We start from the raw sequence: 12,939 nt of genomic DNA on the forward strand, positions 1-12,939 counted from the left end.
CTGCATTATTCTCAACAGGCTGGGGTGGAAATGGTCTCATCCCCCCACCCACCTTTAAAGGGTTTCAAAAACCAGATGCTTCTTTGGAAAATTACATGCAGAGGGCCCTGTTAAGGGGAGCCATAGAGAAAACTGCATATATTTGCCACCAAGCACATCTCTTCAACGTTCCCAAAAAGGATTCCTCTGAACGAAGAGTGATCCTCGACCTATCAACAGTTTTTATAGATCTGAAAGCTGCATACTGGCAAATCCCTATCGCCACTCCCTTCCACCCCTTCCTAGGGTTCTGGATAGATTAAGATACATACAGGTTCAAAGTCATGCCTTTTGGGCTAAATATTGCCCCAAGAATTTTTACAAAATTAGTAATGGGAGTTGTCCGGGAACTCAGAAAAGAAGGAATACAACTAATAGCTTATCTAGATGACAGGCTGATCTGGGGCCCCACAAGAAAAGACTGCTTGAAAAACCTAAGAGCAGTGGTCGACAGACTCCAGTCAAAAGGTTTTATGATAAATTGGAAAGAATCTTGCCTCACACCCAGCAGATGCTTTCAGTGGCTGGGACTGTGTTGGGATACTCTTCAGGGCCTGTTGTCTCTTCCCATCAAAACTCAGAACAGAATGAGGAAAAACCTCAAAAGGTTCCTTGTACAGCCCAGTTTCCAGACGGCAGTTTGAACGTATGATGGGCCTGCTGCAGTTTGCATCAGTAATAGAGTAATAGATCTAGTACTCAGATTGCAGTTGAAAAACATGAACAAATTTTGGCTATTGCACGTAAGAAAAAAGATGCGAGACCGATTTCATCAAAAGAATCAGAAAGTTGGGGAGATACTTTGGCCTTGGACCCAGAAGGAATCTCTGGCGAAACAGGTCACCCTGACTCCTCCATTTGTATGAGTGACAATACACACAGAAGCCTCGTTGATAGGTTGGGGAGGACACTGGAAAGATCATCAGGTAGTAAGAAGCTGGTCAGCTACCCTGAGAGAATTGTCATATCAATTTCCTAGAGCTGATGGCTGTCTTTTTGTCTCAAAAAACTCAAACCGCCAGAAGAGACACATTCTGTTGGTTCTTTACAACATGACTGCAGTGTTCTGTGTCAGAGATCGGGATCACGTTCACCTCCTCTTAGTATGGTAATGCTAGCCATCCTTTGGATGGCGCAAGTGAAGAAGTGGCACCTGTCTACAGTTCACCTCACAGGGTCTCTCAATGTAATAGCAGGCTCTCTATCAAGGAAAATGACAGCCTCAACAAAGTGGATGTTGTACAACCACTCTTTTCAAACAATAGCCAACATGCTTCCATAACTGGAAGTGGACCTGTTTGCCACATACGAGAATCACATACTCCCAGTATATGTGTCTCCAAACTTGGACAGTCAAGCTACAGCAAGAGATGCCTTCCTACAAGACTGGAGCGAGTGGAGGACGATATACCTTTTTCCTCCATTGTCCCAGATTTCAAATGTTTTGAGCAAACTCCTAATCTTCACAGGAACAGCTTAATAGCCCCAAATTGGCCAAACAGGCATGGGTTCCTATCACTTCAACAATGGGCGAAAAGATCAATTCCACTATTGTCCACTGTTCTATCCGAGAAAGTAGGAGGAAAAGTCGTTTACTCATCCTCCTTTCAGAGCTGAGAGTGGGGCTTGAAACTTGTGGCTTGACCTTGGACCAGAAATTATTTTTCTTTTGGGTTGTTGGGATTAAAATGTGAGAGTTTAGGCCTTTTATCACCTGTCAATTTCTTTGTAAAGCTCCTTGAGGGCGAAACAAGCAACTACACTATCAAAAAACAGGTTTTGACATAGGAAAAGCCTATTTTTGGTAGTCGCTGTTGAATCCTCAAAACCCTCCCACTTCCTTGATGAAAAGGCATGGGATTTGGGCAAGGGATCATACTGCATTGACCAACAGAGAGTGATGGCTCCCGGTCTTTTACCAGCCCGGTCATAAACAAGATTGCAGACATGCATGCGCAAAAGTCACTTCTCCTCCTTGCAGGTTTTGACATTGGAAAACTGGGTTCACCTTCACTGAAGATAAGGGAAAATGCCCTCTTATCTTTGAGTCCATGTTACTCTGTCACATGTTATAGTGTTTACCATTACGACACAATACCCGGCTTCAAGACCGGGCTAAAAGATATTTCTTTGATATTAGTCTAGTTGCCATGGAGCTCTGGCACACCATGGAGGGGTAACTCCTTGAGGACTCAACGACGACTACCAAAAATAGGTTTTTCCTACATCAAAACCTGTTTTATATACAGTAATTGAAGGACTGCTGATGCAGACTATGCTTTCTGTGGCCTTTTTTTGGTCCTTAGTAGGGGAGATTTTTGAGCTGATCTCATCTCTCAGCCCTCCCAGATTCCAATTTAGGGAATACAGGCAGTCCCCGGTTAACGGCGGGCTCGGTTAACAGCGATCCAGTTTTATGGGGCTTGTCTAGCGATGAAAATCGGCAATTTTCGGCACTGAAAATCGCCAATTTCCGCTTATCGGCGCCAGTAAATACCTAACAGAGGCACCGATAACCGAAAATCGCCGCTTTTCGGTGCCAATAACCCCCGAAAACGCTGATTTTTGGTTAGCGGCAATTTTCGGTTATCATCACACCCTCAGAAATGGACCCCGCCAATAACCGTGGACTGCCTGCATATGATTGATGGGATTGTAATGACCAAACTTATTATTTTATTTTAATTTTTTTTAAAAACTAAGATAATAAAAACTGTCCAAAACAAACCCAATCTTGCAAGGAAAGGAGGTACTGTATATAGATTTCACTCCTTTAGTGACGACAGACACCTCTCTTGAAAAGAAGCTGGTTAAATGATCCAAGATAAGTTGAGTAAAGAAGAAAATGCCACATTCTGGAAGTGAATGATGTAAATAATAATAATAATATCCTCTGTTGCAGCTCAGGGCCATATACATTGAATATACAAATACAATACACACAATCTGGATACATAAGATAACAAGATAAAAATAATAATCGGCAGTATCCACACAGTTGCTGAAGAAGTAGTAAAAATAGAATTCATAATAATGGTAATGGCAGTAATTATATGGAAAATAATAGTAACAAAAATATTAAAAGTGATAACAATTAATAATACAGAATGCAAATGATTCATTTCCAGCTAGGGGCCATAGGTGGTTACAGAAGTCAGGTCCAGAAGGCTAAATACAAAAATTGAAAATTGTAAAACTCTACAATAATATTATTCACAGTAATAATAAAAAAGGAAAAGTACCAATAATAACAAGAAACATAGAAATATAATAATAATAATAATAATAATAATAATAATAATAATAATTAATAATAATAATGACAGATTCTAGAGATAACTTTTCATAATTGTGAAAATAGAGAACAAATCATTTAAGGAACAGATGCCTCATTATCCCATATTTCCCACAATTTACATTTTCTTGCCTCACTGCTTAGGATGCTGTGTATGAGAGAATTGCTGCTGTTTGTCAGTCGGGTGATCAGACTGGACTTTGTTCGCCCCACAATGGTTTTCAAATAGTCCAGGCGGTTTTCTATGAGCATCTGCTTGGCAGAGTGATAGCGAGGAGTGTTTGTGAGGTGTCTCAGAATGTCACTGTGAACAACAGAGATATGTCTCATGGTCTCTTGGGTATAGTTCGTCCAAAGGGAACACCCATATATACTGCAGCGGTACGAGTGAAAGAGCAGCAATTTCGTGTCCCAGTGACAGAAGGCAAACCTCCTTGTCATCATGTTGCCAGTTGCACACAGTTTACAATGCCTCTGTTCTATGTCTGCCGTATCTTTTAGGTCGTCCGTGATAATGTGGCCCAAATACGGAAATTCATGTGCGAATTCCAGATGATGATTCCCAAGGAAAATTTGCAGTTCTGCAATATGCTTAAGTGATCTCGGGAGCAGCAGCATTCAGTGGGTCTTGGTTTCGTTGTATAGGAGATCAAATTCTTATGCATATTGGCGGCAGGTGTCGATGAGTTTCTGGAGACCTTGCACTGATGGGGAAATCAGAACCATATCGTCGGCGTAAGAGAGGTTGTTTATTGTTGTTTTGTTGATAGTGCATCCGATTTGGAGTGAGTTCAGTTTGACATTCAGGGCATCTGTGTACGTGTTAAACAGGTATGGAGAGAGAATGCCCCCTTGCTGGAGCCAGTTTAGGGAGCCGAAGGTGTACGACAATACGTTACCCCATTTGACACAGAATTGCTGTGTGGAGAACCAGCGACATAAAATGCCAATTAGATATAGGGGTGTGCCTCGTTTGTGCAACTCCAGGGAGAGCTTCAGGTAGTTTACTCAGCCAAATGCTTTTCTCACATCTACAAAACATAGGAAAACAGGAGAGGCTGATGATAGGCAATAGTTCAGCAATTCTTTCAGGATGTAGATGCATGTGTCAGTTGAGTGGTTTGCTTTAAAGCCGAACTGGTTGTCAGTAGTGTGTAGAAAGGGGAGAAGTCTCTCTAGAAGAACAGACTCAAGTATCTTCGATGGAATTGCAGTACAGTAATTGCAATTGGACAATAATTGCCAGGGTCAGCTGCATCCTTTAACTTGTTTTTTATTAATTGTATTAAGTGAACTAAGAGTAGGGAGTCTGGGAGAAACTGGTGGATTATGCACGCATTGAATAGAGCAGCTAGCAAAATGTAACTTATCAAATGGCAGAATTTGAAAGCTTCGGCAGGCAGACCATCGCAGCCGGGGGAGTTATTATTAGGTAGGTTGTTTATGGCATCACTGATGTTACCTGGCATTATATGATCGGCGAAATGAAACTGAATATTATCATTAAGGAGGTTATCTACTTCCCTTTATGAGTCTTGATCGTATGTGGAATTCAGGAGAGTGCTGAAGTGATCGCCCCACATTCTTGCGATAGCCTTGTCACCGATGGCATCATCTACTCTCTGTGATTGCTTTTTAGTTCTGGGATTTAGGGATTGAATGTCTTTCCAGAAACGAGGGTAATTGCCAGATTCTAATTTTCTAGGCATTGCATCAGCTCTTAGTTGCTTTTCATTCAGTCTGCAGTGATTAAGGGCAAGTTTGAACTGCGCTCTCGCCTGCCTCATTAGCAGTGCAAAGTGTCCTTCCCTTGGACTACCATTTTGCCTCCACAGTAAAAACATTTCTAGTGAATGTGTATATAGATCTTTAACCAAGTCATTCCATCCAGGTATATTACGAGAGTTTCCTTGACGAGATCTAAAGGTATCCCTGCGGGAGGCAAGCATAGCGGAAAATATATTCGAATAGAATTCTTTCAGATCTCTCTTGTGATGGTCATTTATACATTTTGGGTCAGTGCACACTAAGGACAGTAAGGCGCCTGCCGGTTGAACTACTGACCGCAACCTGGTTTCTGTGGTTTCCCTAAAGGATCTGGTTTTTTGTTGGTTTTTGAAATCCCAGTTAACAGCAGGTGGGCGATCAGTTAGTGAGTTCACAGTAGGGAGGGATGGGGTACTGAATTACACCTGTAAAGGAATGGTATCATATCCTGTTGCAAGATTGTAGCGAATGTCGCAGGTCACAATAGAATCATGACGTTGTGGGGATGTGATACAGTGGTCCAGCCAGGAGGTTGTAATTGTGTCCGTTCTATTTTGTACATAGGTATAGGAGGAGGGAGGGAGGAGCATTACATCGCTAATTTGGAGAGCTTGATTACGACAAAAGCGAGTAAGTTTGTTAAAAAATTGTTTAGTGGGGTGAGAATTTAGGTCCCCAATTATACAAATATGATCAGCAGTAGAATCTTGAATAATGCTATGTAACTCACCTAGGATCATGCAATATTGATCAAAATTGTTCTTTTCGCAGGGCTTATAAACATTAATTATTAGGATCTCAAGAGTCCCCTACTGTCACTTGAAGCCCCAGCAATCTTATCACTCCTATAGGTCAACACATTCACCATATTTTGTAACAATTTGTGCCACAGGAAAGAAAGGCCCCCTTTTGGGTGACCGGCTACGATGTGATCTGTAACTTGCATTGATGAGGTCGAGAAAGCTCTGAAGTCTTCATGCACTGAATCGCAGATGGCAAGGTCATGAGGCCAGAGGAGCATATCTTGTAGTGCAATGATGCCTTTGAAGTTTTTGCAGAACATGTAAAGGGGAGGAATGTTCTGCTTGAGGCCAAAAATATTCCAAGATTTTATATCTAATGTATCCATGGCAACCCATGAAGATGCGAAATGAATGAGATGATCATTTGGGCAGATGTGGGGTTAGCCAGCAGGGGTGGGCATTCACTCGCCATGGAAGGTTGACTGGCACTTGTGGTAGAAGGCGAGCCTGCGCCTGAACCCCTGCTTAGGGTGTCATTAAGTTCCCTTTGGGGGAGGGGCGGGTGGCGGTTGGTCCCGAATTAGGTTGTATCTTGAGACTTTTATATTAGGACCAAAATTCTCGCCTTTAAGAACATCGAGGTGTTGAAACAGGCAGGTAATCTTGTAGGCCACTTTATGTTTAATTTTGTATGGGAGTACATGGGAGATAGAGGGTTGGAGCCCATGAGAAACTTGACTTCCTTAACTATGGCATCTAGCTTCACCGATGAGCGTGAATTGTGAATCACAACGTGACATCTCTTCTCAGGTTTCGGGTGAGGTGATTCACGAATGTTGGGCTTCGGTCCAGCAGACAATCGAGATGTTCTTTTCTTTTTTCTACTTTTTTATGTCAGCCAGCCCCCAATCCCATCATGATCATTCACATCCTCATGTATGATGGGTTGCTGGGGTGGGAGAGATAGCGTCGGAAGACTCACGAGGGCTGGTGATCGTCACTGAAGATCTATCTTCCACCGGAGGCACTGGGGAGGGAGAGGATATTGGGGGCCATCGGTCCCCTCCAATAGGTCTGTAGGCGATGTGGGCCCAAGCTCTGTGTCAGTGACATTTTACTTACATGTTCATGCAGGTAAAGCAGAGGCTCCCCCCCCCCCCGTGACAGAGGTTGCTTCCTTTATTCAGTTATCTTTTCTCTCATTTTTGTTACTTTAGTTGTTTGACACAATATGCATTGTCTACCTTAACTTGTTAAAGGTATGAAGGGTATCAATATATATATCAGGTCTGTATATATGAAACTGTTTTCACACTGAAAAATATAATGTTTTTTTTTTAGCATGTTAAGCAATTTTACGATATTTACTGAAAATACCTGGTATTACCAATTGATGTCTTGCTTTCGGGATAGGTTTTGAAAAGTGGAACCTTTTTTTATTCACAAGTAAAGCTGTTAATGGAATCTAATGTTGATATCTGAAACCTGTTTAGTACAATTATTGTAAAGACAATTAAAGTGGTCTTACTTTGCTTTGATCAGCAATCCTAGACCTAAAATAATACTTACTGTATTCTTATGGTGAAATACATATGACTTTGATGTATTTCACCATAAGAATACAGTAAGTATTATTTTAGGTCTAGGATTGCTGATCAAAGCAAAGTAAGACCGCTTTAAATTGTCTTTACAATAATTGTACTAAACAGTTTTCAGGTATCAACATTAGACTCCATTAACAGCTTTACTTCTGAATAAAAAAGTTCCACTTTTCAAAACCTATCCTAAAAGCATGACATCAATTGGTATATATACCAGCTTGTTTTTCATAAAATAATTCTTCCCCTTGCAAACTTGAATTGGGCTATTTGTAATCTTTTGTGTTTTTCAGATTTAGTTGCAGTGTTATGCCCCAAAGGACCTCTTCGGATTTTGGTTGAGACTGCACAAGAAAGAAATGAGCCTATTTTTCCAGCACTTATATATTCATGTAAGGATTTTTACTTACGTCAGTTTGATTACTCTCTAAAATATCTATTTTTGCAGTGCTGCTAAATTATGTAGGGGAACATTTTCATCTGTAGTCTAAATTATGGTTACTTTGAGATGAGGTTTCCTCATTTTTACATGCTTTTATTCAACTTGACCTCTGCATCTGTCTGTCTCTGTTTGTCTGTTTGGGCCAAAACTTGTAACTCAGTTTTCAACCTGTTCCCTTCATCTGATGGTCTTGAAATTTTGCATGGTTACTCAATCTTGGTGACAATACAATCTTATGATCAGTAGGTCAGCAGTGACCTCTAGTGGCCCTGCAGTGACCTCTCCCAGTGTATATCTGAGGATTTGTATGAAACTCTTCAGATTTTTCATACTTTCTTTGACTTGGTAGAATAAGTTAATAACTTTGGATTTTTCATACCTTCTTTGATGTGGTAGAATAAGTTAATAACTCTAAGGATTTTTATACCTTCTTTGACTGCAGGATAGGCTAATACAGTATCTACTGTATTCAGATTTTTCATAACTTCTTTGACTCAGTAGAATATGTTAATAACTCTTAGGATTTTTCATACCTTCTTTTACTTGGTAGAATATGTTAATAACTCCAAGGATTTTTCATGCCTTCTTTGACTCGGTAGAAATAAGCTAATATCTACTGTATTTGGATTTTTCATACCTTTGACTCGGTAGAATGGGCTAATAACTCTAAGGATTTTTCACACCTTTTTTTGACTCTGCAGGATACACTAATAACTACTGTATTTGGATTTTTCGTACCTTCTTTTACTTGGTAGAATAAGTTATTAATTCTTCGGAGTTTTCAAACATTATTTGGCTCGACATGATTTTGCATTCAATTTTTTTTTCATTTACAATCATAAATCGGATACAATTTCTGTCAAAACTAAAAAGTATAAAATAAAAATAAAGAAAAATTAAACTGGCTTTTATTAAAATGCACTAAAAAGTAAATAATGATTTTTTGAGACACACCAGGATTTTCTTAGTTAATCATGTCTACAAAAATAAAAGTGTGGGTGCCAAACATGGAAAGAAATGCTACAGGAAATAAAAGAATATATTTATTTTCTTGTAGCATTTCCTCCATGTTTGGCACCCACTCGTCTATTTTTGTAGACATGATTAACCCTAAACGCCTACTGGACGTATCATCACGTTGACTAAAATTGTCTGTTGGGTGCCAAGTGGGCGTCACGCCGACTACAAAAATTTCAACCTTCGGTCAACTTTGACTCGACCGAAATGGTCGAAAAACGCAATTGTAAGCTAAAACTCTTACATTCTAGTAATATTCAATCATTTACCTTCATTTTGCAACAAATTGGAAGTCTCTAGCACAATATTTCGATTTATGGTGAATTTTTGAAAAAATTTTTCCTTACGTCCATGTGTAACTCGCCGAAATTTTCAGAAATTCTTTCGTCATTTTGTCGTAATTTTTGCACTGTTTTATATTAGCCGTTACGTAAAGTTTTATATATGAAAATGTGCGCAATTTCATGTAAAATACAGCAAAATACAACCCATGGTTGTAGCTTTTATCAGTTTGGAAATATTTTCACATAAACCACGATAACTGCCAAAATTTCAACCTTCGGTCAACTTTGACTTGACTGAAATGGTAAAAAAACGCAATTGTAAGCTAAAACTCTTACATTCTAGTAATATTCAATCATTTACCTTCATTTTGCAACAAATTGGAAGTCTCTAGCACAATATTTCGATTTATGGTGAATTTTTGAAAAAACTTTTTCCTTATGTCCACGCCAGAAATTCTTTCGTCCCGTTGTCGTAATGTTTGCACTGTTTTATATTAGTCGTTACATAAAGTTTTATATATGGAAATGTGCGCAATTTCATGTAGAATACAACAGAAAATAACTCATGGTTGTAGCTTTTATCAGTTTTGAAATATTTTCATATAAATCACGATAACTGCCAAAATTTCAACCTTCGGTCAACTTTAACTCGACCGAAATGGTAAAAATGCAATTATAAGCTAAAACTCTTACATTCTAGTAATATTCAATCATGTACCTTCATTTTGCAACAAACTGGAAGTCTCTAGCACAATATTTCGATTTATGGTGAATTTCTGAAAAAACTTTTTCCTCGTCTGTGCGCTGCAATAACCGGCCGAACATCTCAGAAATTTTCGTCACGTTGTCGTAATGTTTGCATCGTTTTTTACATTAGTTGTTACATAAACTTTTATATATGAAGATGTGTGCAATTTCATGTAGAATACAACAGAAAATAGCTCATGGTTGTAGCTTTTATCAGTTTTGAAATATTTTCACATAAATCACGATAACTGGCAAAATTTCAACCTTCGGTCAACTTTAACTCAACCGAAATGGTCGAAAAACGCAATTGTAAGCTAAAACTCTTACATTCTAGTAATATTCAATCATTTACCTTCATTTTGCAATAAATTGGAAGTCTCTAGCACAATATTTCGATTTATGGTGAATTTTTGAAAAAAAACATTTTCCTTACGTCCGCTGGTAACTCGGCCGAACATCTCAGAAATTCTTTAAAATCACGTTGTCGTAATATTTACACCGTTTTATATTAGTCGTTACATAAAGTTTTATATATGAAAATGTGTGCAATTTCATGTACAATACAACAAAAAATAGCTCATGGTTGTAGCTTTTATCAATTTTGAAATATGTTTATATAAATCACGATAAATAGAAAAAAATTCGACTTTTGGTCAACTTAACTCGGCCGAAATGGTCGAAAACTGCAATTGTAAGCTAAAACACTTACAGTCTAGTAATATTCAATCAATTAGCTTCATTTTTCAACAAACGGAAAGTCTCTAGCACAATATTTCGATTTATGGTGAATTTTTTAAAAACATTTTTTACGTCCGAGCGTTACTTAATTCATGCATCATTTTGTGATAATATTTTCATTGTGTTGCTTTGATCGTTTTACAATTTGTTATATACCAAAATCATCGCAATTTAGTGTACAATACAAAATAACCCGTTAGCTTTAACCGTTTTGCTCACAGCGCGATTTGTATAAAATTATATATGAAAAATTTTTTTTGCGCTGTCATATATTTCATTATTTATATATGATAATGATATTTTTTTTCATTTCTGATGGTTGCATACTAAACTTCAGACAATGACAAAAAAAATGAGCCAAAAATGAACTCTTAATCTTAAAAACTAAGCGTGCTGTGATTTAAAAAAAAAAACTTTTTTTCCGCTTCGTCGCTAACTCCCGAACGCTGCCGGCATACGGGAGACGTTTTTGTAAATAGAGGCTCGGCGTTTAAGGGTTAATTTAAGATGTGCTTTGGACGAGTGATGATTTGCAAATTTTTGTATGCCACACCATAAAAATAATAAAAAATAACCTAGAGAGAGAAAGACAAAGGCAAGCAAACCACTGCAAGTACTTACTGTGGTTTACCTCCATATGATGCATATATTTATGTATACATACACACATACTGGTGTTCATATGTGCAAGTGTTTCTGTTAGTATGTATCAATGTAGTATTTTGCGGCATTCCACACGTTTCAACGCATAGGTGAATGCCTGATGATCTGCAAGCTCCTCATGGTGGTGAGTGAACAAAATGTCACCTTAGATACAACCGTGTCAGCAGCTTGTGAGTGGAAGGGGATCATCAGCTTTTTGTCTCGAATGTTCTAGAAGCTTTGTCTGATTTGAACCCGAATATGGGTGTGTCATGAAGAAGGGGTTAGTGCGTTTGTATGAAATGAGGAGTGGCTTTTGGGCTTAGTGTCTGGGGCTTCTGTAAAATGCCATACCTTCATTTTGGAGGAGCCAAAGTGTGAGGGCTCTGAGAACCAAGTTCCCTGCTGTAAGGGTGAGTGTTAAAGATAGACAGTAAAATGACATTTTAGTGGTTTATTGTTTTGTTAACATTTCTTTCTATGTGGTGCAATGGTGTTAATGTAAACTATGTTGGTTTTAGTACTAAAGGGAGATGATTACTCTCTAAAAATGTTTCATGACAGTCATGTTCATGCATGCACATGCATGCATAGTCATGTGTGGACACCTACATATGAAAATGGCCACTATGGGATGTAACCACTTAAGTGAACTGGTGACAAGACATAAAGTTAGAATGGAGACTGAATAGTGATTGGGGGTTGAGATGGGGAAAATCCCAATTATAGTTCCTGTGACTGATAAAATGTTTGGGAAGATGTTCATTTACCTTTTTCTTTCCATTTTAGTATTATGCTTATTTACCATTTTTTTTTAACCTGTCATATTTTTGTAAACATGGTTTAATTTAAACACATTAGATGTAGGGTTTAATATTCCTGAGAGAAAGAGAGGGAGAGGCCGCTCGATCACATCTACTAACACTACAGGTAAGATGACTGTAAGATTATTCTGTTACACATGCACACAGACTGAGACTGATGGGCAAGAAAAATTCTTACACAACACAAGTGGGCAGTTTATACCAATATGTTATTTTGTAATCTGTTCAAGTTTTTCAGTTGACTGATATTTCAACTTAAGAAAATCTTATTTACTATTGAAATCAATGGACATGAAGAAATACAAAATATTTTTAAAATAAATAAATGAAGTAAAATGACGTGAATCAGTCATATGTGGCAGCACACCATCCAAAACAAAGGAATTGAGCAAAACAGTCGACTCATGTATTACCATGCCATTTTTAGTTTTCAAAATTTGATAGTCAAAAGTGGGAGTACATCATTAATATCAGGAAATATGTTTATTCATTATAGTTAACCTACAATTTTGTTTATTGTTTTCATTTTGTTTGAAAATTTAAGCTCTTAAATTCATTGTCGCCATGGGAGTTATCCATGATAGGTGGGGGAGATGGAAGGAAGGGAGAGGAGAGGAGGGGGGGGACACACACACACACACACACACACACACACACACACACACACACACACACACACACACACACACACACACACACAGAAAATGAACCTTAATGATGTAGTTACGATATATCTTCCTCAGGCTCTCAAAAATGATAAACAACATGAAATGTAATAACTCTGATGATTTTAAGCCAATAAC

At 38.3% G+C, this 12,939-nt stretch overlaps 1 protein-coding gene across 3 annotated transcripts in view; it reads left to right on the forward strand.

Annotated features, from left to right (window-relative positions):
• Positions 1-12,939, forward strand: part of Psn (presenilin) — a 262,797-nt gene that overhangs the window by 204,288 nt on the left and 45,570 nt on the right. For all 3 annotated transcript variants that reach the window (XM_067112302.1, XM_067112301.1, XM_067112303.1), the window contains exon 7: positions 7,736-7,834. In XM_067112302.1, coding sequence (XP_066968403.1) covers positions 7,736-7,834 — 99 coding nt within the window. The remainder of the gene's footprint in view (positions 1-7,735; positions 7,835-12,939) is intronic.

This window comes from Macrobrachium rosenbergii, chromosome 12 (assembly GCF_040412425.1).
Source record: "Macrobrachium rosenbergii isolate ZJJX-2024 chromosome 12, ASM4041242v1, whole genome shotgun sequence".
In the NCBI taxonomy this organism is placed as follows: Eukaryota; Metazoa; Arthropoda; class Malacostraca; order Decapoda; family Palaemonidae; genus Macrobrachium; species Macrobrachium rosenbergii.